General features: G+C 34.9%; 1 protein-coding gene across 3 annotated transcripts in view; it reads right to left on the minus strand.

The window, feature by feature from the left end:
- Positions 1-4,721: 4,721 nt before the first annotated feature.
- The window catches only part of SPOCK3 (SPARC (osteonectin), cwcv and kazal like domains proteoglycan 3), a 167,081-nt gene continuing 147,242 nt past the window's right edge, over positions 4,722-24,560 (minus strand). For all 3 annotated transcript variants that reach the window (XM_059470783.1, XM_059470784.1, XM_059470785.1), the window contains 4 exons: positions 15,508-15,729; positions 9,167-9,229; positions 7,870-8,007; positions 4,722-6,864 (listed from right to left, as the gene is read on the minus strand). In XM_059470783.1, coding sequence (XP_059326766.1) covers positions 6,695-6,864; positions 7,870-8,007; positions 9,167-9,229; positions 15,508-15,729 — 593 coding nt within the window. In that variant the 3' untranslated portion in view covers positions 4,722-6,694. The remainder of the gene's footprint in view (positions 6,865-7,869; positions 8,008-9,166; positions 9,230-15,507; positions 15,730-24,560) is intronic.

The following is a 24,560-nucleotide window of genomic DNA, read 5'->3' on the forward strand; positions in this document are numbered from 1 at the left end:
AGATTATTAGTCCCCTTTTTTTCCCCCCATTGTTATGTAATGGTATTCAAGAAGCACTACAGTGGGAGACAATTTAATACAAACTGACCTCTAATTAACAGTAAAAGATGCATTATAGATTTGAAAGGGAGGGAAAAGAGAGCTTCTATCACTCACTTTCTCATTAGAATTGAAATCTATGTATGGCCAGACAACAGCTAACCAGGCAGCTAGTGCTTATGGAGAAAGTCAGATCTATGAATCATAGAAGTGAATTGTATTGGAGATCTACTCATTACCTCTTTGGCACATTAAACATCCCTTGAGTTAATACTGATGGCTTTTTATCTTTACAAAACTGATATAGGAAGTCTACTTAGAAGACAATACTTTTTCTGCTATTATTGCTGATTCAAATTAAAGTAACTATGCAGAGAGATAAAATAGTAACACCATTTCCACTACATGAAAATCAAGCTATCTTAACGTACAAGAGATACTATGGTCAATGGTATTTCACTTTTATGTCAGAATCTGAGCAAATTACCATTTATATAAGCAAAAACTCTGGGCACTTCCTTGTACTGAGACAAACAAGCATTTGTAATGGATATATTAAGGTACATCTGGACAAACACCTGCTATAAAACTCCTGAGGAATGACAACGTGGCAGTAATGTCCTCAGCTTCTGGGCTGCTTAATGGTACAATTCCTATAGATGCCACTGTGGGAACTGAATTCATGTCAGCATTTATGTGTAATTTCTGATGTGAAGACATGCTAGAAGGCTACATAGCCTAATAAAAATACATGTGGTGAAATTACGAGGGGAAAGAGTAACATGAGCAATGAACTTCAAATCCTCACACTTTTTAATTCGGTGACAGGATCAGTCAGCTACTCAGAGACATAAATGCTGTCACATCCTAATGTTTCTCCTGCATTCCTTTCCTTTGAACCTGCCTTTCTTTCAGAATTACTGTCTTGGGTTGTTTCTTGGTTTGTTTTGTTGTTTTTTTTTTAACTAGGAATTGTCTTCTTATGAGCAAAGATTATATTCAGGTACATTATATTCAGGTACCTTTTCAAGGCATAAATTTAAACTATGGGTAGATTTTCTTTTCAAAACTATTAAGAGTAATTAGTATTACCTAAATCATGCATTTGAAGCTGCTTGCCTTCAAAAGAGACTCCTTCCTATATTCTGGCAGGATTTCTAGGGACAGATCCTAGAGTTCTTACTGCTGAAGGGAGTAGCCCAACATTTAATTTCTGTCTTTCACTGAAAACTACTCTATGTTTCCAAACATGTGGGGTAATTGAGGGGAACAAGTTCACTTGCACATGAAGAAATACAGACTGGTACCATCATCTTGTGCTGTTGCAGTGTCATTTCACATAGTGCATACTCTGAGTTACACTGACCTATAAACTGGTGACATCCATTAATCACAATGATGACACAGCACAGAGACAAATCCCTGCTTTGCACAAATCTTCATCATACTAAGCAAACGTGAAGACTTATCAATGCAAAATAAATACATAAACTTCCTACAGAGACATTTGTTTTGTTCAGGTAGCTGGCAAGATTTTACAACAGGAAGAATTCTTAAGCCACTTTTAACTATTTCATACTCAACACAAAAATGTATGTCTCCTGTGAACTGAGCATGGTTTTTACAGTATTTTTTTACTTTGGGTGAATTGGCTTGGATTTTACTGGTGCCATCTGTAAAACCATCTCTTAAATTTTGTTTACTTCAGTAATGAATGCTTACACTGAAAAAACAAATAGAAACTTGACCAAACAGATTTTGGATTAAAGCATGTTTCAGTTCATTAACATTAATGCAGCACAATGGAGTTAATGCACATTAATAAAATTTGCTACAGAAGTATAATAAAACTGAACAAGTTCTGAAAGATGTTTTGCATAATGCTCACAACCAATCAAATGTGACTCAGAGTGTACTTTCAAAGAACTGCATTATTGTTAAGAAATAAGGAAAAAGAATCATGGCACTGTGACTGCAAAACTGGATTCTTCCTATACGTTGCTATTGCCAGGTGTTTTTTAAAACAAGTGAAAAGCTCAGTAATCTTTGCTAGTTTTCAAACAAAATCAACATATTTTAATAGCCAATACTCTCTTCTCAAACCCCAGACTTGAGAAATCTTCTTGTGGCCCTCCAGTCGCCTAAGGCATACGGAATCAATCAGAACCATCACATTTCCAGCAGAAGAGATCCAATCTCCTTTTCTTCACAGGGACCAAAGCCCAACAATCTCACAGAAACATGTCAGTACATTAAGTCTGTGAACTAAATAAACTATGGAAAGGGAAAGGAATTGGAGAGTCTTCCCAAAAATGTGCACTTGACAGCAATGACGTGACCTCTAGAGCAGACCCCTCAGCACCTTGCACTGGGTACAGCCAGCTCTTTATAAACTACACTTGTCTGATGAGCAGAATAATTATCTGAGTTGGAAGGATGTGTATTAATTTTTTTTCCTTTTTAAAAATTCAGCAGACTGCTAGAAGCTCTAGGAGTTTAAAAAATAGCTGCAAATGTTATGGGCAGAGAAGGTGAACAGCTGACCTCTCTGCTCATCTTAACTGATAAATTTCAACCACCTTGGTAAAAATGGTTACAGGTGTGAGCACCAGCTTTGTGCATGTCCCTGTCTGAAGTTTGGATCAAATTTTTCTATGGAGTTGTGTGGAAAGCTGGTGAAAAAATGTAAAATGTCTTGCACTATTACTAACACTATGGCATGGAAATTCTTTTTAAAAATCTGCACATATATTTCACTTGTAAAACTCACCTTCAAGGAGACACATACTGTGCAGAAATCTCTTTTTCAGGATTTGATTCAATAGCATCTGAAATACAACAAAAAATTCAAGTGGAGGTCTCATCTTTTAGGCTAGGCAACTCTGTTTCCCATTCTTGCTCTGGTTCCTTAACTTCAGAGTAATTTCCACTGCCTTTTGACTGGAAGAATTAGCAAATTAGAAAACTGTACCCTTCCTGCACAGTAAGTACACAGACAGTGTGTTAACAAAAATCCAATTGTGACATGAGGTTTAATTCAGCACATCCAGCATTGTATTTGCCTTCAGGAGGTGGCTGAGTTTTTTAAAACTTGGTTTTAACTACTCACCCAGTGGTACCTGGTTAAGTTAGAGATTCTTCCAATCCACTGGATTCTTCTTTATGTTAAACACCAATCTCTCTTCACACAGAAACTTGCTGACAAACTACTTTATTGTCCACTGCACTCGCTGAAATGAAATTGTGAATGATTTGTGACCAATATACTTAAATTAGCTGAAAAAAAACAGTAAAAAGAATTACAGTATTTCAAATAAATTTGTGCTGCCACCACTTTATTTAAATCCAATTTTCAAAAGCTTTTAGTAATTAGAAATATGTTCACTGCTTTCACAAAGAATCTGCAAATAAAACACTTTTAAATTTCCTATGAAGCATAAAGCTAATCTACATCCTGATAAACTTTTATTATTCTACCCAGGTATTGGAATTTTTAAGTAAGAATAAGAGAAATCCAGTTCTTGTTCATGTGCCAAAAATAGGAAAAAATTTTCCTACTGTCATTATGATCCAACTTCCTCAGTCTTGTGCAATAATCCAATTTTCATACAAGCAAACTAATGACACTAACTCATTTCCTTCTAAACTAAGCACATCTGTGCCTTGATCCAAAATACTTCTTTCAAGGACTATATATTTTGTTGCACTGAGCTTGGTATTCCTTACTTTTCAATGAAACTGAGATTTGTAATTCCACTCCTTCTCAGAAGAGCATAAGGATTAATCACTCTGCCTGAAAATCTCCAAATGTACATCACAATCTTTGCCTATCTATAAATACATGTGTAGAACTGTAAGATCAGAAAAAAACAAAAAATGACAGCAACACTGTAAAAATAGTCAAGGGCTCCCGACTGCTTTCTGCATGACTGTAGTCATGAGGACAGACATCTGTGCAAGTTCTTGCATTTTATGGAAAGCAGGAAAAAGCTTCTAAATGGTTTAGATATTCAGTAAATTTACATTATCAGCCTTTGCCTTTATTTATTCTTGCTGCTCCTGATCTCCTGCATTTCTTTAATGCAGGAAAGAAGCACACACTGAAGTAGTTTCCAGTTCCTCTGGTATCATAAAAGGTAACCAACACTACTGTATTGATCCACAGACAGGTACCTATCTTTTACAAAACAAAAGGCTGTTTTCAAGGGAAGATTTACACTGCATCAGCCTCTTCTCTGGCTTTTCCTCAGGAATATGTAGCAATTGAATTTTTTGTTGTTGCTGTTTTAGTTTTGGACCACAAAAATAACCCAAAATTATCCATATTCCCCACTGTCACTGTTCTTTAGTGAATTTAACTAACTTGACTTACTTCTGAATTTATGCTAAGTAGCTTTAATACTCAGGGACTAAAATGCATGTATACTCCTCTTTCAATTCAGTGGGGAATTTTCAGGGAAGAAAGAATATAAACTTCTTTCAGACTCTTCTGCATGACAGTTGTTTTCAGAAAGGTCTTCATACTGTAATCCCTTTAGACAAAACACATTATGAATTCTCTTTAATTCTAGTATCACTAGTTTTAATGAAATTCATTTTCAGTTTGTCATCTAATAACCACTTGTCACATGCAAAAAAATTCCCCACAACAGTACTTACTGCATCAGCCAATAATGACAACACTTTTTTTTTAGCTTCTTTATTTAAAATCAGTTTATATATCAGTGAATTTCAGTCATAAGAAACTGTTCTCTGAAAAAATCTCACTATCAGAATGGGAAACTCTTAACTGTCTTTATTTAAGAAAATAATACAACTATGCCTCACAAATTATGACCAAGCTTGAGAAGAAGTCTTTCTTTCTTTACTATGAAACGAAGACAATGTCATAAAAGTACACAACAAAGCTATAGAAAAATCAGGGAAATTACAGAAAATCAGAAGCTCCCTATGTGTTTTGCCTTATTCAAATATTTTAAATGAAAATAAAACATTAATGGCTTTATTCAAATAAATACATATTTTAATAGGTAAAATGTATCTGAAACATGAATTCTTTCCAATTCTACATTTCAGACTATGTAAAAAGTCAAAATGATGGGCTATGCTGGCCAAAGGTTGGTTACAAGAGTTTTTATTTTGCAAACTATACAGAAACAGTAAAAAAGAAAATGCATTATACTTTTTAATATTACATAAGATAAACATTAGATTTAGTATTTACCGTGTAGAAATTAATTCAAATAAGAATCTGATTTTCCTTTTATTAATGATGGGAAATCAGTGACTTATTTTTAAATTATACAACCTGCAGTAATACATTATACAGGTCATGTCAATTTTATTGTGGGCAGAAGGAAACAGGATATGAATGAAGATGGTGGAGTCCCAAAATGTCTACACAATTAATTAACATGCTAACATAAATACAGTGATTAAAGTAATTTTCTCTACAGTCAAATCTTGAGTGCTACTCTACACAATAAGTATAATCTAGACCACATGGTAATTACATAATAATAGGAAAAAAAATTAAAATAATCCATTTTCTTCATTCCAGCAGCAGTACCTATACTGGTATTAATTTGGTAATTGGGTGTGCTTAGCTATTGCCTAACATCCTATACTGGTATGCATGCTAAAACCTTTCTAGTTCTATTTTGCAAGGCACCTTTACAATACGTTCTATAAGTTTCTGCACTAGTAACAGAAAACAACATGAATCAAGAAAAAGAGCAAAACTATTTCCCAAAATAAGAAAATAAAAAGCATCATAATACATTTATTAAAAACTACCTTGGGGCAAGTGACAATACTCTGAAATACAGTAATGTATAAAGGTAATAAACTTTAAGCAAATCTTTTTCCCAATGTAAATATTTTATGCTAGTCTGATTAGAGAGAAATACATAGAAACCACAAAGGGTGAAGCAATGATTAAGTAAATAATGATAAAGCTTATATGACCTTGACATGGAACCAAAAAAAAGGAACAACAAGAAAATTTTAGAATTCCAGAACTGGTGCTTGTCCATGCTACTGCTTTTGAAAAATCCTTTCAATAATATAGTCATTTCCTAATAAAAAACATAACTACAAATGCAAAGTAGGACTTTGCTACAGTTTTCCCTTCTGATTTTTCTCCATGCCTTTGGTTAATTAAAGGCTGGTTGAGATGCTACTTGTGCACCAATGTTTTTCTACTGCAATACATTTCTGATTCATTAAATGGACATTTGCAGGGCCTAAAACACTGACAGAACTGAAGATAAGTCACAGTATACATTCTGAGGAGGACATGCACAGTTCCAAATAAGGGCAAATATTTTCTCAGCAGAATTTTGAAGAGACTGGTTGGCTTTTTAGTGTGTTTTGCACATATATATATTTTCAGTAGCACATAACATTTTTTTCTTCAGGCTAGAATTCCAATGTGTTTTCTTCAGCGCAACAGAATTTAAAAACTCAAAAGCACATGATATAATTATTCTTATTTAAACAAAAGAAGTCTATGACTCCAGCTGCAATGTTTGAAATAATCATACAAAATATACACATTTGTTAGAACCCTTTTGATCTTGGAGAGCAAAGGGATTTTATGAAATATCATCTTGTGAAATTTAGAAAGGTACAACATAGGGACCTCCTAATATTATCAAATATATCCATCATGATCATCGTCGTCATCATCATCATCCCCTTCATCTTCATCATCATCTTCAATTTCATCTTCATCGTTCATTATTTCATCTTCATCATCTTCATCGTCCGTCCATTCATGGAAATCACCAGAGGCAAAATCCCCTGAAGTCTCTAAATCGATAGCTAAAAAGGTATGATAGTTATAGAAAGGACTCACAAGATACCCCACATATTTATAGTATATTTTACATAATCATACAAAAGGTACATCAGAATATTTACTTTCAGGACAACTACAGCGTGCTACATAAAAATAAAATATAAATAATATGAATATTCTTTTGTCATAAAAATCTACCTCAATACTGAATTAATTTCTCAGTGTTAACAAAAGGAGACAAATGTTATGGATTTGTAGAACTGTAATGAGTGCTAGGAACAATTTAAAAAATTTAAGTCCAACTCACAGACGGAAATAAGGACCACTGATAATATACCCTGACTATTTCTCACTTCTTACATATCATCTTGAATTATACCAAACTGTCCATTTATCTAGAAATGATCCTGGATAAGATGGACAATAGGACTGAGCTTGTACCTCAAATACTGTGTACAATTTACTCTCTGCTTCAGGCTATGTTCTTTTGTTGGAGAAAAAGTGAAAAGGAGTCATAAATGACTTTTTTTAAATAAAAAGGAAAAATACTTTTTTTTCATCTTTTATATCTGGGACATCAAATAAAGGTGACATGGGAATTCTTGGAAGAAGCTGCACAATGCTGTAGGGAAGGGAAAAATAAGGGAAGATTTAGTGTGCTAAAAACGTTTGGAAATTCCCTCAAATATAAACTGAAAAAAAATCAAATTGAATTCACTTGCATGCTGATTACCCAAAGGAATTTAATGAAACATTATGGGACTTATCTAATGCTGCTCTAGAAAATTAATTTGTCCTGGGTTTATACACACTATGCCAAGCACGTGTAAGGGGTCTATTAATAGCTGACACAGTGACAGGAGTTCCAAAAAATAATGCAATAACAGTAACTAATTGTAATTTTTTGGGTTTTGTATCAAATTCCATGTAGTTGGGTCCCACACTTTTCACAGAAGAAATTTAACCTGGCTGACAATCAAAGGGACTAACACTTCTAAACCAAACACCCCATGTGGCTCTTGACTTACCACATTCCGCTGCGCCGCTTGTTCTGGATCCTGACACCTCATTGCCGTATCTGTCCACACACCAGCACTGCCCTAGGCTCCCATGGCACTGACTTGGCTTGTAGTACCCATCCTCATCACAGAAGGGGATGTACTGCCCTGAAAGATAGATAGATACAGATAGATATAGATATATATGTTGAATAAGTATATTGAAGTCCATGTCTTGGCCACTGTCACAATTATAGCAGAAAGCTACTGGGTTTTCCTGTTTCAGCATTTCAGACTCTGCAGTGACTGCTTTAGTACTAAATTCAGCTGACTCAAAGTGACTGAATGGATCAAATGTGGGAGGGTAAATATCACGTATCAGTCTTGGACTGATTTCACGACATAAAGTGAGCAATATTCCTTTAATTTTCTTGTTGATCCTGTAATACATATTTCTTACTCCCTGAATATCTCAGTCCAGATTTTCACTGGTGAAAAGGCTCAAGTGTAGGACCTGTTCCTGACTGGGAAGTTCTATATCTGTGGAGTACAAACAAGTCTGGATAGTAAGGGCCAGACTTCATGACTAACAAACTATCTACTACAAGGAGTTATTTGTGTTTAATATGTATTTTACAAACCACCACACACTAATATTTAATTATTCCACCACAGAAGACAAATGCAGCAGAACATAACACAAAAAAACCCTGTAAAAATTAATACTAAATTTGCATTTATATGTACAAGAGGGGCTTATTTTGTGAGGCAATGACTTGCCTACAGCTGAATAATCCACTATTTATCACTTGGACCAAGTGGAGACCACAATCAACAAAATATTCATATGGAAGCATTTTAAGTGTATAGTTCTTGTTAGAAACCATCCTTATGAGAAATACAGTTTTGGCTGCTTCAGGTCAAGCCTTTTGTTTTACAGAGCTTTCACACAGTGGCTAGTGGTAAATGAAGACTTTACACTTCAGAAATATTGATGCAGTATAAACTGATTCACAACAAAGATTTCAACTACTTACAGACTATTACAGTTAAAGGATCAGCAGAAATACTACTTTAGGAGTACCTTGTGCTGTTCCCTCTGTACTGTAAAAATGTACCTTCTATCAGGGTAATAAAACAGAAGTAAGAGCTTTTGCTAGGTAACGTAATAAAACCAAGTTTAATAGCTTCCAAAAATTTCATAAATTTTGCTGCTGAGATTTACTGTGGTCCATCTTCATTGGATTAATATTGATTTTGTGTTGCTGTTTAACTAGGGTTATTTATGTAAGTAATAAAACCTTCAAAAGAATGATCTATGGCTCACCTAGGAGCTTCTTTCCTCCTTGCTGCTTCTGAATGTTACTGAGTTCTGTCTGGCAAGGGGGATCTGGAAGGACATAAAAAAGGTTAAACAGGTTACACAGTATTGAGGACAGAAAGCACATGACTACGTTTTCACAGTTTGCTATGTTGTAAGGTCACTCTAACTACTGATCTTATGGAACACACACATCTGAAAGAAAAGAATTACCACAGCTTGCTACAGTTTCAGAATTATGAATCTGTGCACCACCATGGATATGTGCAGAACACCATTCATAGTTAACTCATCTCCAAGTGAGCATCTAGTCACTAGTCTGGAGGACTGGGGAATGCTAGACCAAAATAGTAACTCTATCACACCCTACTTTACTGCTCTATAAAAATCTCTGCAACTGTGAAGCTTGCCTCATGTATTAGCTAAACACAGAACAGCTCTTTTAATTTCCTCCCTTTTGTCCTTTTTAGAATTCATGTTCCAATTTTGTATTTGACATACTACACTAAGAAAATAAAATCTTTTTCTTCACTGAAGTCTGCAAAATTCAACGATTCTCTGGCAACAATGTAAGACTGGATCCCATAGGTACAAAGCCCCATGTGCAGCAAATTAACTTAAAAATGGAGGCCAAACTTTAGATGGCTCTGAGAAACAGAATATGTATTAAAATTCAGTTTTTCATTATTCAGCTACAGCTGAATATTGGAAATACTGAATTCTATTTCTGAATAATTTGATTTTTTACTGTCCATAAAAGAAAGTCACATTATGCGCCATGAATGGGAAGAAAATGAGATGTGAATGTGTTTACATCACTGTTCAGTAAGTGAAAGAATCAAAGACAGCAAAGCACTAATTAATCTCTGAACACTGGCACTGCATACCACATTAGACCATTATTAGAACCAGGCATTTCTCATTCTGAACCAGCAATAAAATTACTGAGTTTACTCACAGGTGTCTTTAGCCTGCACCATTCCCAGACAAAATCTTACATTGCATGAATATTAAAAGCATTTTCCATTTTAGCAGACTCTGATCATTTATAATACATCTTTGCCATGTGCTTAACTCAAGGATCCCTTTTTCTCCATGCAAATAGAAAAAGGTGTTCTGAGCTGGCTTAAAATGAGTAAGACTGGCCCAGCCCATTGATGCAGAGCACAGGTAGGACCAGAACTCAGTCACTCTGTAGGGCACTCTGCTGACAAAGGCCCAGATAAAGTGGAGATCAAAAATAGAGCTCTGGTGAACACACAGCCTCTTGGCTGGCACAACCTAATTATTCCAACATACCTTTGCTATTATCTAACAGTGTAAATAAAAACTAGTATACAATAATAGTCCCTTACTGGCAGCAGGATGTTCATTTCTCTTGTTTTTACATTTTAAATAACATTTATACATGCATTACATTTAAAGAAGCTCATAAATGTCTCCATTAGCCTCAACTCTGGTGGGCCTGGCTTTTCACACAAAATTTGTAATGATTCTTTTTAGAGTGAAGGCCTTAAGGGTAGGCTCCACTTTCAGAACACTGTCAACAGAATGTTGACAGAACACTGTCAACAGTCTTTCTTAATGCCAGAAGAAATTTTAGGAGTTGTCTTTCCAGACAATGAACCAATTTCTCTGTGTGCTCTTGAAAAATCACTGAGATTTGACATCTCTGGGTGGGCATTGCATTTTAATAATTCGGTCTTTGATTACTTTATGAGGCTAAATGACATTTTATTTTTGCATTGTAGGAAATACTTTGAGGATGATCATGATCACAGTTTCCTTACCTTTCAAAACTAAAGTTTCTGTCTTTCCCAATATTTGACAATTTCAAGTCTTAATGCTATAACATTCTGAGGACTGATTATCTCTTAAACTAAAGGTATTTTCTACTACCATTAATCAAATAAATTACAGTAATTTATCATACAAATATTACAGGTTATAAGGATCTAGGAACGGGGTGGATTTGGCAGGGTTATGTTAATGGTTGGGTAATGTCACAGAACTATTCTATTCTATTCTCTCCTTTCCTACAAAAGAGATGGGAAATATGCTGACGAAGAAGAACTAGTCAAATAGGAAGAATACATACATTTTTATCCATGAAAAAAATCCTAAATTAGAAACATACATATGCATATTTGAGCACTAACATGTGGAAATGTAAAAATTATGGATGATGCCTAAAGAAAAAAAAATCTTATAGCTATAAATCTTTGGTGGCACAATTACAAAAAGGAATACCATTAACCAAGAGGCAACAAGGCAACATGAGGAAGTTACTTACCCAAAACACTCTTCTCAGAAGTCTTCAAGATTCAAACTTAAGCTTTGCTTCTTAGGGCAAAAGCAGCAAAAACTCTTAACAATACTAAAATCACTCTGGTGCTTAAAACTGTCAAAGAGAATGGCAGGCTAGAATTTCAACCAATCCCTTTTGGCTTACAGCACATTCTTTTTCCTATCTTCTCAAATCATAATGCCTCCCTCTTTATTTGCAGGTTAGCTCCTAAGTTTGTAAAGTTTTTTTTTAAGATTTTTGAAATTATTTTTACAAAAAAGCAATCACCGGACAACTCCTTGAGCCAAACAGTTATTTTCAGGGAGGAAAAGAATCCTGTACAAAAATCAGGGTTGTAGTTTCTCTTGAAATAGCAATGAACCTGACATTAGTTTGTCCGAAAATCTGAACACAAATAAGGTATCTAATCATCTTCATCCTTAATCTACTTTCACAGATGTGGCAGGAATTGTCCTTCTGATAACACCAGTGCACGGCGAGGAGTGAATCATGACCCACACAGCACCAGCCATTCACAGTTTGTCAGTGCTCAGAGCACTGCTGCACACCAGAGTATCCAACACTGCTAATGCCGGCCCATCAGACACCAGTATCCAGTCATGTCAAGAAGTGCTTCAAGGCTAGCACAATTAAGCTTTGATTTACCAAAATAGCACATTAACAGATCAACTGGAGTCAAACCGGTAGGTTTGAACATTATTTTTAACAGATAGGTCTCAAGGAGCTATTACTCACACAGTGAGCCTCCAACTTGCAGAGATTCTCCTTCTTACTCAAGAACAAAACAGTGATTTTTCACCAATCAAGTAGATAATGTTTGGCAGAGCCCCTAAGTTCTGGATTATGGTCTACTGCAGGTAAGGCTGCAGTGACACCTTGTCTGTACTTGGTATCAAGCATTATAATTTTTGGACATCTGAGGTTTGTACTTCAGGGATCTGAAACATCAATACTACAGTTCAAGAAGCCTGCCAGGGGGATCTCATGATCAGCATTTATCTTGATAAACGCATGTTACATCTTCATTTCTAACTATCAATAAATATATTAGAAGTCCTTGCAATCTTAAGACTGCCAAATACAAATCATAATAATTATCAGTCTTCTATAAGAGGGACTGTTTTTGAAGTGACAAAGATGTCTTCCAGGTATGGCAGACAGAAGGGCCTCTAAGAAAACACACCTAGAGAAGTGCTGGATCCATGCAGAGGCCTACAGTAAACAATTACTTTGCTTCTAAGCATTAAAACTCTCAGCAAAATTGGCTACTCTCCTACTCCGAATCAGCGATGCCACAAAACAAGGCTGCAGTAGTCAGTCAATTATTGGCAGAAAAAAATTCAGCCCATAAAAAGGCCACCATTGCAAGGGCCTCAGCATTTCAGCATTTAAGTAAGCACTGAAGTGTCACATTAGCATTGAACAACTAAGGAAGTAAGTTCTGAAGATGGGTGCTGAAACACTTGCATGGATTGTTGAAAATAGAGGGCCACAGTGATCAAAGCATACAAAAAGACTTACAAAGAACACTGGCACAGTGCAGATTTTGATGCATTGCAGAAATGCATTTTAATGCCTTGGATATACCTCAGAAATACTAAACTACATTTAAGGCAGAGTAAGGGCAAGAGAAAATTCAATAAGCATCCCTGGACTATACCTAAGTGTTTAACCGTTAGTCAAAGTGAGACAACTACTACAGGAAGATCATCATCTCCACAAGAAAGATATGACTTCAAGATTCGTAAAAAAGTTGCCTATAATGACTAGGAGTTGTTAGCAATGTTCAGTAATAGATCTAGTGTAGTGTAAATCAAGCAGACAGAAAGAATGAAGAGTTTCAAGGATTTGTCTAATGCTGACAGTCTTGCATGGTAAAACTAAGATCAAAGACCACAGGACTTCTCAGGTAATGACTCAAGCTAACACTATGTACTTTTAAAAAGCACAATGAAATTGCTATCCCAGTATGATACATATGGTTGACTAAATTTTGTATTCTCTTTAGAACAACATTAATCAAGAAGAGTACTGTAAAACCACTGATCTGCCCAGAAAGCACTAAGCTCAATGAATACAGAGAACTGCTCTACATGGCTTGAATCATTCTGTTAATATCAGCTTATTTTAATAAACATCAGAAGAAGCTGCTGAATTTCTCAGCTTTTCCATCTCCTTGCTATTAATAGCAAAGGCCTAGTTAAAGGCCTTATTTAGATCATTCCATCAAGTAAAACATAACCAGACATGAACATATTCCACAGTTCAGCATAACAATGCCAATTAGAGAATTCAATGGGTCACTAATACACACGGGAAGCAGGACTGAGACAGCTGTGCAACAGCTATAAGACATGACAAAATAAGACATGACAAAAGAACATTTTTTTTCTCCTTAGATCAAAAAATGGAGAATACAGATTTTGATGACAGTTAATTTTGAAGGATGAAGTGCATGTTTAATGTGCAAGTGTTGCTGAAAGTCAGATTTCACTTCATATACAATTTTTAGATGTCTTTTTTACTATATACTCAAACATACTGTGGTATCAAAGACTATCTAATCTGTTTGAAATCAGCACCTTATGTCAACACATTATCAAGACAGTGGGGAAATTGGTAAAAAAGGGGAAGAAAAGCTTGATAATGTTGGCTTCTGCAATATGAAGAATCAGTGTCACTGAAAGATGGATCTGTTGGGGTACCACTAATAAAATTCCTTAGTGTTTAGATCAGTCTTTACAATACCATCCTCAGGTTCTAACAGTACACTGACCAAATTATTGTGGTGGGTTTTTTTATTTTTATCTTATAGACAAATGAACAAAATGTTAGGCTCTTTAGGAGCTACCTTACTTCTGGGATGGGTTATTGTTAATTTGCTAGTGTTGGCAGCAAGTACATACATGCTTATAAAATATCACACAAAAATTATTATAAAACAATAATGTGTTTTGAAACACCTGTTTGAAAGTTTAAATGTTAACCTTTTAATAAGAAAGTTACCAAAGAAAAGATATCTGCTATTTAGTGCTTATCTACAGAAGTACAGCTTTATTTTTACTTAGATTTACAACGGGCAGATGTAGCATGATGAAAACCTTTATTTCCACAGAAATCAGAACAAAATCGTAAGTGTTGAATGCTAATGTGAATTTATCATGAGAGTTTTAAGGATACAAGTGAGAATTAAAAACTGATACTAAAACTTTCAAAAAGGCTGAATTAGCTTAGCAAACTTTCCACCAAATCAGTTTTATCTCCTCTATCAGCAGTAGTAATTTGAAGCTTAGTTGCTGCTTATCCTTTAGAAAAACTCCCTCATGTTAGTAAGGAAAATGCAGGGGTTATTCTGACCAATTGCAGACAATATTCAATGAGTGAATTCCTTGATACATTACAACTAGCTTGACTATATATCTATATCTAAAATTGTTATATATTCCTCAGGAAAATAATGCCTGTAGGTTGTGTTTATTTGTCTAACCAAAATCACATCAGGACATTAACAAGAGATTCAATTAGGCAATAAAAACCAACTGGTTTTAGGTGTAAATGACTGGAAATAACTTTATCCATAATGTTCATTCAGCTATTTTATTAGGCTCACCAAACATTAAGATACCCTACATTAGTAATAAAAAAGTTTATTTTATAACGTAGGCAAAGTAGACCGGGAAAGAAATAATTTCAGTAAACTGTTCTTTATTTTCACCTCTTTCCCTCCATATCCATACTAAATTTTGGGCACGAGGAACAACATAGCTATAAAAGCATTAGTGGCAGTGTTACACTTTATTTAGAATCCTTGAATTTCTAGCAAGCCTTTCTATTTAGCTTGAGTCATTTGGCTACTTTGTTTGGGGGTTTTTTTATTTCATTTGAGGTATTCACCATATGTCACAAACCTTGAAACAAATTCATTGCACAGCATTTAAGGGCTTGTAGTTCACAGTAATCTTCTTAGTATGTTAAAAAAAAGATAAAGCCCAACAAAAAGGTCAGACATACACATATGCAGGTTGATCTCATCTCTTACCTTGCTGTCTTTGGAAGCAGTAGCACCACTCATTGTTAGATATCAAACTGTCTTTGTATGTGTCACAAGAATTGAAGAATGCCCTGGTGCACAGCTCGTTCTTGTCAAGGTAAATGCTTCCAAGTTCTGACTGGTCCAACAACAGGTCATAGTTCGTATCAAGCCTATTAAACATCCAGCCCAGGGAGTCTTTGCAAATTGGCAAAATGCTGGTATCAAATCCTAAGAGACAAAACAAAAATAATCAAAAATTATACAGGAGGAAAGCTGGAGCAGCTGCTTATTTTATATTATATAGGAGGAAATAATTAATTATATAGAAGGAAATAATTTTAAATTATATAGGATGAAAACTGCTGCAGCCACCACAAAAGAATGCTGCATCATGGAAACAGCTCTGGTGGTACATAGATGCCACAAACAGTATATGCTATTGAAATGCACATAGAAATTATATGTCAGATTCACTTTTAAAGTCAGTAAATTAATCTGCAAAAAGAGTCAAATCTGCTACAGTCAGACTCAAAACATTTAGAAATATGAGTTTTCATGTCAAATGTTATATATTTAGCACGCACATTATGTACAGTAATAAATGACAGATAATGATTTCCTGGAAAAAAATACTGATCAGGAATTTAAGTAATACTACAAATCAGGAGAATGAAAATTAAGTGGTTTGCAAAGTTTACAGAACTAAGAAGAGAATAAATTCCAGGTAACTTGTTGGAGTCCCTGCTTGTGGTTTATTTATTTATTTTTTTTTCTTTGTCCTGATACCATACATTTAAATCTATGAAAAAGGAACATGATAGTGTCAGCAATTGCATTTTGAAAATTGTATTTTATCTTTACATGGGGTACCTTCTGTTTTGGAGGAGGCCATGCAAAAGATGACTGCTAACAGCAGCCAGCTGCTAGTATCATACTTACCTATACAGCTTGCACCTTCCTAAAACACTGCTTGGAAAAATGGCCAAATGGAACAGGGTGAATCAATTATTCCTGTAGCCTCACACCTCCCATTCATGTTTTCTGCATAAAATTTAAAGTACATGCAGACTTGCCTATGGACATGAAAGGGAAATGCAGAAACCACCAGGCCTCTTGCCTGTGTCGAAGCTGTGAGCTGCAGATGGTACAAACACACACTTTTTCTGCTTCGTGTGCTGTGGGTCATGCCACAGCATGATGTGGCCAGGCAGTTGACTACACACCCTAATACAGAGCAAGATTTAGTGCTACTAAACATCATTCTTCTCAAAACTTTTAAGTCAAAACTGAGCACTGAAAAATTCGATTGGTAGATATGGATATAGAAAAGTTGACATGAGAGCCCACAGGAATTCCCAATTTCTACTGCTGTTGAAAATCAAGCCTGCCCGCCTTTTTTGTTCTGACAACAGTAAAGAAATCAGAAAAGTGCTTCTATACTGCTAAACAGGTTTAATCCAGTAATTGCATTTAGAAGTCATTAGATGTCCTTTTACATATATATCTATCTATATGTGGAAATGCCTATTCTGTTGTAGAATGACCATTTCAGAAAGGAAAAGAAAGTTGATAGCATCAAAACTCCCTGTGCAAGTCAGACAAACACAAAAAATCCCTTCCCTAGAAATTCTAAATTAACTATGATTTTTCATTAGGGTGACCTCACTTTTTCTAGTTCCCTGATGATCTGTTGCATTAATTATGATTTTTGTTTGATAGAAAGAAGACAAAAAAAAAAGCAAAAAAACTTAAGTGAGCCATTTGCTATTTATGAAGTTTTCATGAATTTAACAAAATTTAAAAACATACCCAATAACAAATAGAGCAACTATGATTTTAATTAGTAAGATGCCAACTACAAGGAAATTTAGGATAAAAGCCACTTTAAAGGTGTATTTAAGGACAGACTTTGTGGGCCAAAGCAATTGAAGATAATTCCTCTGCATGTGGAAATTCCAGTTTATTCAAAGAGGTATCACTTCCCAGCTTGGGACAAAATATTTTTAAATTAGCATTTGTGGTTCATGCTAGCAAAGCTCACAGTGTTAGTATTTGTATTTTAGGATACTAGAAGACAGTTTTATGTTTTTAATAAACTATACTAAGAAAAAGCAGACACCTTCCAAACATCTGCTTATTTTACAGAATAAGCTGAGTTGGAAGGGACACACAAGGATCACTGAGTCCAGCTCTTCAGTCAGTTTCAAATTCTCCTCTAAGAAGAAATAAATTTATCTGAAGAATCGAACATGTCAAAGGTGTACACACCACTAGATTAAGGTTGGAACAATATTGTACAACTGCATAAGATTTTTTTCTCTTTTTCTTGATTTCCTTAACTATCATTAGCCTGTGACTGGAGCTCATCCTCTGCTTTCATTCCTCAATTTTTTTCTCACTTCTTCCTATATAGCTTTTAGATTTTTTAAAAAGTGATGTCCCACCAGCATCTTCTCTATTATATGTTCCACAATTAAGGACAAAGCTTGAAATTAAAAAATTTGCATTGGAGTCAGCAATATAATTAAAATGCAGATCATTTTATTACAGATCACTGATACCAACAAGATAGCACCAGAAAAGTGTTATTATGTTCTAATATTTTCAATAAATCCTGTCAAAGTTCAACATAACCACAGCTGATTATTTAAATACAGAGTATGAAGTCTGATATTCATGACATGCTCTTCCTAGAAGATAGGAATATATTATTTTGGTACACCAGAACTAATAAAACTACTTCCAACAATAACACTTTATGTAAGAAAAGCTTACATTTATTAAAACTCTCATAGCCTATCTGCTAAATAGCATCAGATAGAGGAGGAAAAAAGTACTGTGGATCATGGTGTCTAACTTTCTACTAAATAACTGTATGATTTAATAATTTCTAAAACCGATTATGTTTTATCTTGAAAGTTATTTATATTTCTTTTGTTAGAGTTCAACTCTGAAATAGTTTGTATTCTCATTTACAGTCCACGTATGTTTGTTGTTATTTCTAGTTTTTTGTTCTTCCTCTGGTCTAGTATACACAATTTTAGTGTTGTAAATAGAGAAAAATCACATTTCTTCTTAGTTTTCATCGGTCTTGTTTCATCAAGCCAAAGTCTATCACAACCATCAGTCACTGCAATAGAGAAATGTCTGAAATCTAGGTAAAATATTAGTTTTGCTCAAACAAATAAATAAAAATGGCTCAAGTATTTCAGAGGTGAATCAGTCAGGTGTTGATAGAGATAGAAGCATATAGAGATATTTGTTTGATATAAAATGGAGCACTCCTCCTCTTCCAGAGCTGCTACACTACAAAAAGATCATCACTTCAGGTCTATATACACATTACCAACTCTTTTAGAGATTATTGTGGTAAAGTTCTTGGCTCATTTTAAAAGAGCTTTTACTGAGCTGTCCAAACTTAAAATTATCAGAAGTACTTTCTCTCAACAATGACTTGCTTCCTCTATTATAATATTGATAAAATAATATATCTTGAAGGTGATATACTTGGGGAAAAGAGTCAGAAAAGCCTTGAAGTTCATATCTAGAGTTTAATATCTGCTAAAATGGTTTGACATGTGAAGGCATCAGCTGATAGAGAACTAAGAATGAAAAAATCACCCAGTGACCTAGACCTAGGAAATCATTGCCCAAATCACATACTGAGTATATTATCACTTGGAACACCAACTAGAATTCTGGTTTTACAGATTTAATTTTTCACAGTTTTAACACAAAGCAATAAGCAGAAACTAAGGAATAGTTACTATAATTGAATGATAGTAATTTATTCTTGATGATTAAGTAGCAGGACATTATGCCGAGGAGGGCAAAAACTGCTGCTCAGATGACTCAATTATGAAAGATGTTTTTCTCTTTCATTTTACCCACTTACTCAAAATCTATTTCCATATACCATAATGAAGTGAACTTTTATGCAGCTATTTCTGAACACTATCTAAAAAATATGAAGTACCAGCTCATGCTCTTTTCCTGGTAAAAACAATTCCAAGGGAAAAAATTATTACGAAATATTACCATTCTCCATGGCTTACATACTGGGCATTCAAAACATATGCTCAAAAGGAACTAACAGAAATGCTCCTCTTTCTGGTTATTTCTCTGGGGAGAATTTCAACTCTTATCAGCTTTCCAAGACAAAACTGTTGCTTGCCTGCTTATTAAGCATGTAAGCAATGTGTACATTGAGGAAGACAGCTTCTGAAACCATGTGGAAATCAGAACAGCATATACTCACAGGGCTCATATACTGCATTATATACAAATTGTTTATCTAACATGCCAAGAAATGCACATGTTTTTTCCAATACCAGTGTGCTGTCTGAAGCAATAAAAGTCTCTGGCAAATCACACGTGAATAAACACACATGCACTCTTTGCCAGACTCCTGGCTGACATCTAAACCATCCATTTTACCTGTTCAGTCTGCAAGCTGCATAGCAAGAAGGTTTTCTTTTGTAATGGATTTTTGTAATATTGTGGTTAGTAGAAAACCTTCAGTGAACAGCATCTCACAGCTGAGACCTACTGTGCACAAGCTTGGAAAAGGTTTCCCTTCCTAATGCAATCAGGACAGAGCAGAGCAGGAAAGATTAAAATAAAGAGGACAAAGCAGCGGTGAAAGCTTTTGTATTTGATCACAAAAGTGGTGATCTTGGTGAGCCTCATCAGGCTCCACAGGAGCCAGGAGACAGAATCAGGCACAATTGTGTCCCCTGTCTCAGGCTGCAAAACATTCCTGCTGACTGTGGTTACACAGACACGAGCAGAGCCCAGGTTAGGGCAGGACACAGAATCCCAGAATATCCTGAGTTGGAAGGGACGCATAAGAATCACCGAAGACCAACTCCCGGCCCTGGGGAACCTGGGGAAGGTACCAAAGGTATTTTGATAAACCTAGAAACACCAACTCTGATGTCACAGCAAAAGGTACAAGGGAAAAAAATAAAGCACAACTGCAGTGCCCTCGTGAAATTTTGCATTCTGAAGTCTCTTCCAGTAAGTGTTTTAAAGACTTTTATGTGGAAGTCGTGGAGGGGGAGGTGGGGAGAGGGGGCAAGCAACATGAATCCTATTCCTATAAACTATCAGCTTCCTAATAGATTGATGGATCAGATGAAATTTGTTACTTGGGACACCAGACTTACCATTTTATTAACAGGAGTGACTGTTAGAGGAAAGCAGATAACTGAAAACAAAATAAAGTAATAAAGACCCACATTTCACTGTATATAAGGATAATTAAGTACAAAAGATTGAGTCAAAACCAACTTCAGTCAGCAACACTGTGTGGTTTACTTAGAGACCTAATTTTAAGTAGAGATGGATTCATTAAAACTCCTGATCAGAATTAATTCTAGGCTGGATCTCTTCTTCCAGACTCTTGCATTGAGGATGCCTTTGCATGAGCTAACCTGACACATGCAGAAATTCACTGGAAGAACTTTTCCTTTCTAGAAGCTAGAACTATGGTTCAGGTTGGCAGCCTGTTCAACTTTGGAGTTCAGCTTTATGGAACATTTCCTGAAATAATCTCAGGAATTAGACAAATTCTCAAGCCATCAGTGTTTTGAAGACACCAAAACACTGTTTAAAACCACAATTCTAGGAATTCCTTCCTTACTCTAGGAGTAAGGAAAACCCTACTGTTCTTATGAGTTCTATCTGCACCTCATGGTTTTCAAATATGCTTTGGTAGTGAGGATCAGGGAAATATAATTTCTCTCTCCACATTATCAGTTTGTCTCTTCATAAGTAAGGAATTTACGATAGAACGAAATGAAAATCTTCAAGCAAAAATTGGAAGTTGCTTATTTTACTTACTTTTCTTTACACAACTAGTCTTCTCCTCCCAAAATTTTGTATAGAGATTTGATAATTTTAGTGCAATAATATCTTCCTATAGTAGTTCCAGAAAATCCACTTAAAATTAATTTTATTTCAGAATTCTCAATTTTTTAGGTTATTTTCAAAATTATTAATGTATTAGACTTCAAATCATGATATTATTTCCAAACCATAAAAAGAGTCTCCATTTATTACCTTTGGCCTCGGGTTTTTCATATTCTAACACAAGAAGGTGCACAAGTATTCTTCAGAAACAGACTGCCTGTTAGCAGAAATATCTGTGGGACTATGGTATTGTTGTATTGTTTGTGCTTTGCATATGATGCACTAATTTTGTGTTTTAGCATACAAAATTAATATAGAAATAGAATGAATATTCTAATAGACTTTAAACACTTACATAAAATGTCACTTGATCTTTTAACTCTGCATATTCTGACTCACAAGTGAAAAATAATGAGAGTATTACAGTAGTGTGGAGGTCAAATATGCTTTTCCCCTTTCATCTATTTAGACCATAAGTGGCCTGAGGAAAAGATTTAAGTGTATATGTAGGATCTATATCAATGATAATTTCAGATATATTAAATTTGACCACATCTGAACGCAAAAGAGATTTTGGAAATAATACCCTATTATTTTTTGAAACATTCTACTCTCAATTACATTCTGCTTTGGAAAAAAGTGTCAGTAAGACAAAATTATCTTACTCTTCTAAAAACACAGCAATGTAGGCACCTGACATTTTTAACCTTTTAGCAGCATATTGATGGCTCTAGCAGAACACTAATGTTTGGTTTGTTTAGGTATATTAATGATTGTAGGGAACAAAAGGGGATAATTTAATAACTAGACCAACTCCAAACTTTCACCACATCTGCCTTGGTCAGAAGGACTGTGCTCAAGTCTTTTAATATATCCCATACTAAATGCCACCAGAGTGATTGGGATATGAAAAAACCTAAGTACAAAGAGACAACCAGAGAGGATGCCACAAACTGCTTCTTTGAATGCAGAATGGTTTTTCAGTGAGGAAGGAACTTCATTATAAGAATACAAGAAAGCCTAGGGGAGAAGGGTCACAAAACAGATTTATAACTCCCAAAGGATAATGAACAACTCCATGGATCTGTTAGATGGGACTCTGAAAGGGGAAGTTGCATGCAGGTGGCTTTCTGTGGCAGCTGTATTCTGCTCAGACCACCAAATCTCACGTGCTAAGTGTAAAGCCATTATGCATGATAAGAAGTGCTTTGCAAGTTTCATTGTAGCTGTAGCTTTCAGGCATCTCCAAAACAGGGACAGGACAGCCCTGGCACACCAGGATTTCAATATGCCTGGATGCCCTGATACACTTAGATACCAACAGGCCTGATGTCTTGGACCTCCTATGACTTTGGCAACAGACATTGAGGGACGTTACTTGAGAATTTTGCTCTGCAAGAACAGTTTTAAGAATTTTAAAATGGTACTAGAAAGGACATTACCATGTTAAATGGTTGTCATATTTCATGTTTTTTCATGTGTTTACAGGGACATAGTGACACAATATTTTCTTCTGAACAACAAACGTGTTCATTTCTTATAAAATGCAGTAGGTATTTTGCTGTCTTAAATGAGAAATTTTGAAGTACAGAAATTTACACAACAGGAAAAACATACAGCACTAGTGAAACCAGTTTTAAATAAATTCATACATTCCCAAATCTACAAATGAAAAAAATCCTACTACTGAATATACACTCATTCAATTGCTTCCTGTCTACAGATGGACTGCCTTCCCACAGTAGCCTGTCAAATTATTATAAATTATTACATGTAAATATTGGTTATTTATAAAATTGAGTCAGTACTGCACAAATAGGATGTTTAATATTTAAACCCAGTATTTTTTCACAATTAGCTATATCCAGTTTGAGTAACTGACCACAGTACTGAAACATCACCCACTGAACAGTTACTGTTCAAATGCAAAACAATGTAGGCATTTGTTGAATATCTCTTTTTGAAAAGAAAAAGAAGAAAATATAGGACAAACTGAATGCCTCACATGTAATCATTTTGTAAAACTTCATTTGTTTTATTTTAGGAAAAAGAAAATAAACATCCCAAAGCCTATCATCAAACTTGGATCCCATTTAGAACCAGTAATAAATTAATACTTAGTACAACATTCCAAATTCTGGTACTGTGATAAAAACCTAAGTCAAAAATTTATGACAGAATGATGCTGACACATAACCTAAAGTCAGTATATACAGGAAACACAATTTTCCACAGATATTGTAATCCTTCACCTGTTGATGAAAAAAAGAGTCTTGCAAAAACTATTTTTAGCCATCCAAATCAACTCTTGATGCTATCTCTCTAAAAATGCAATCTGAATAGCATGCAATCTGAATTGTGCCCTAAATTTCAAGTACCTCCTACAATATGTGCAGATTCTGTACAATGCTAAAAGAGAGAATTTTATGACTTTGAAGGCCTCCAAAATTGAGTGTCCAAAAATCTGTAAGATTCTTGCATTTTTAGCCTCATATATTAAAACCTTGGATCTTAAGTCTAAATATAGTCTTTGCTTGCCATTATAAAGTAAAAATTTGCAAACAAACTGGTGACATAACAAATATGACTGTATTATATCCACATACACATCATGGAACAAATGCCTGTTTCAAGAAGAGATTGCAGGTCTTATCAAAACCACCTGTGTGCTTAAGGGAAAAAAGCTAAAGGAAAAATTTCACTCTTTGAGGAATTTTGTGTTTGCACTACATCTCATTGTATTCAAAGCATTAATTATGAACTTGACTTTCTTGCATTATATGGAATCAAATTTCTTGAAACACTGATTTGTTATTTATGCAGGACATAATACTTAACAGCTCTACAATTGCTACTTTATCAGCCCAAATTTCAAAGTAGCATTCAACAAGAAACAGGACACTACATGATAATTCAGTAGTTTACCTTCAAAAATGCACTAACCTACATGATTAGATACTGTATAGCTAAAAAAAAAATAGTAAACTCTTACTTAAGGGCTGCAAAATTTGATTTCTATTGTTTTCACTACTGCATGAGAAGCAGATTACATGCCGGTTATGGGCACCAGTCAGAATGTAAATTGGAAATATATAGGTTTTAATGTCATTTTTTTCAATACCAATAAAAAGTGGCACTACTGAATT

Source organism: Ammospiza nelsoni, chromosome 4 (genome assembly GCF_027579445.1).
Source record: "Ammospiza nelsoni isolate bAmmNel1 chromosome 4, bAmmNel1.pri, whole genome shotgun sequence".
NCBI lineage: Eukaryota > Metazoa > Chordata > Aves > Passeriformes > Passerellidae > Ammospiza > Ammospiza nelsoni.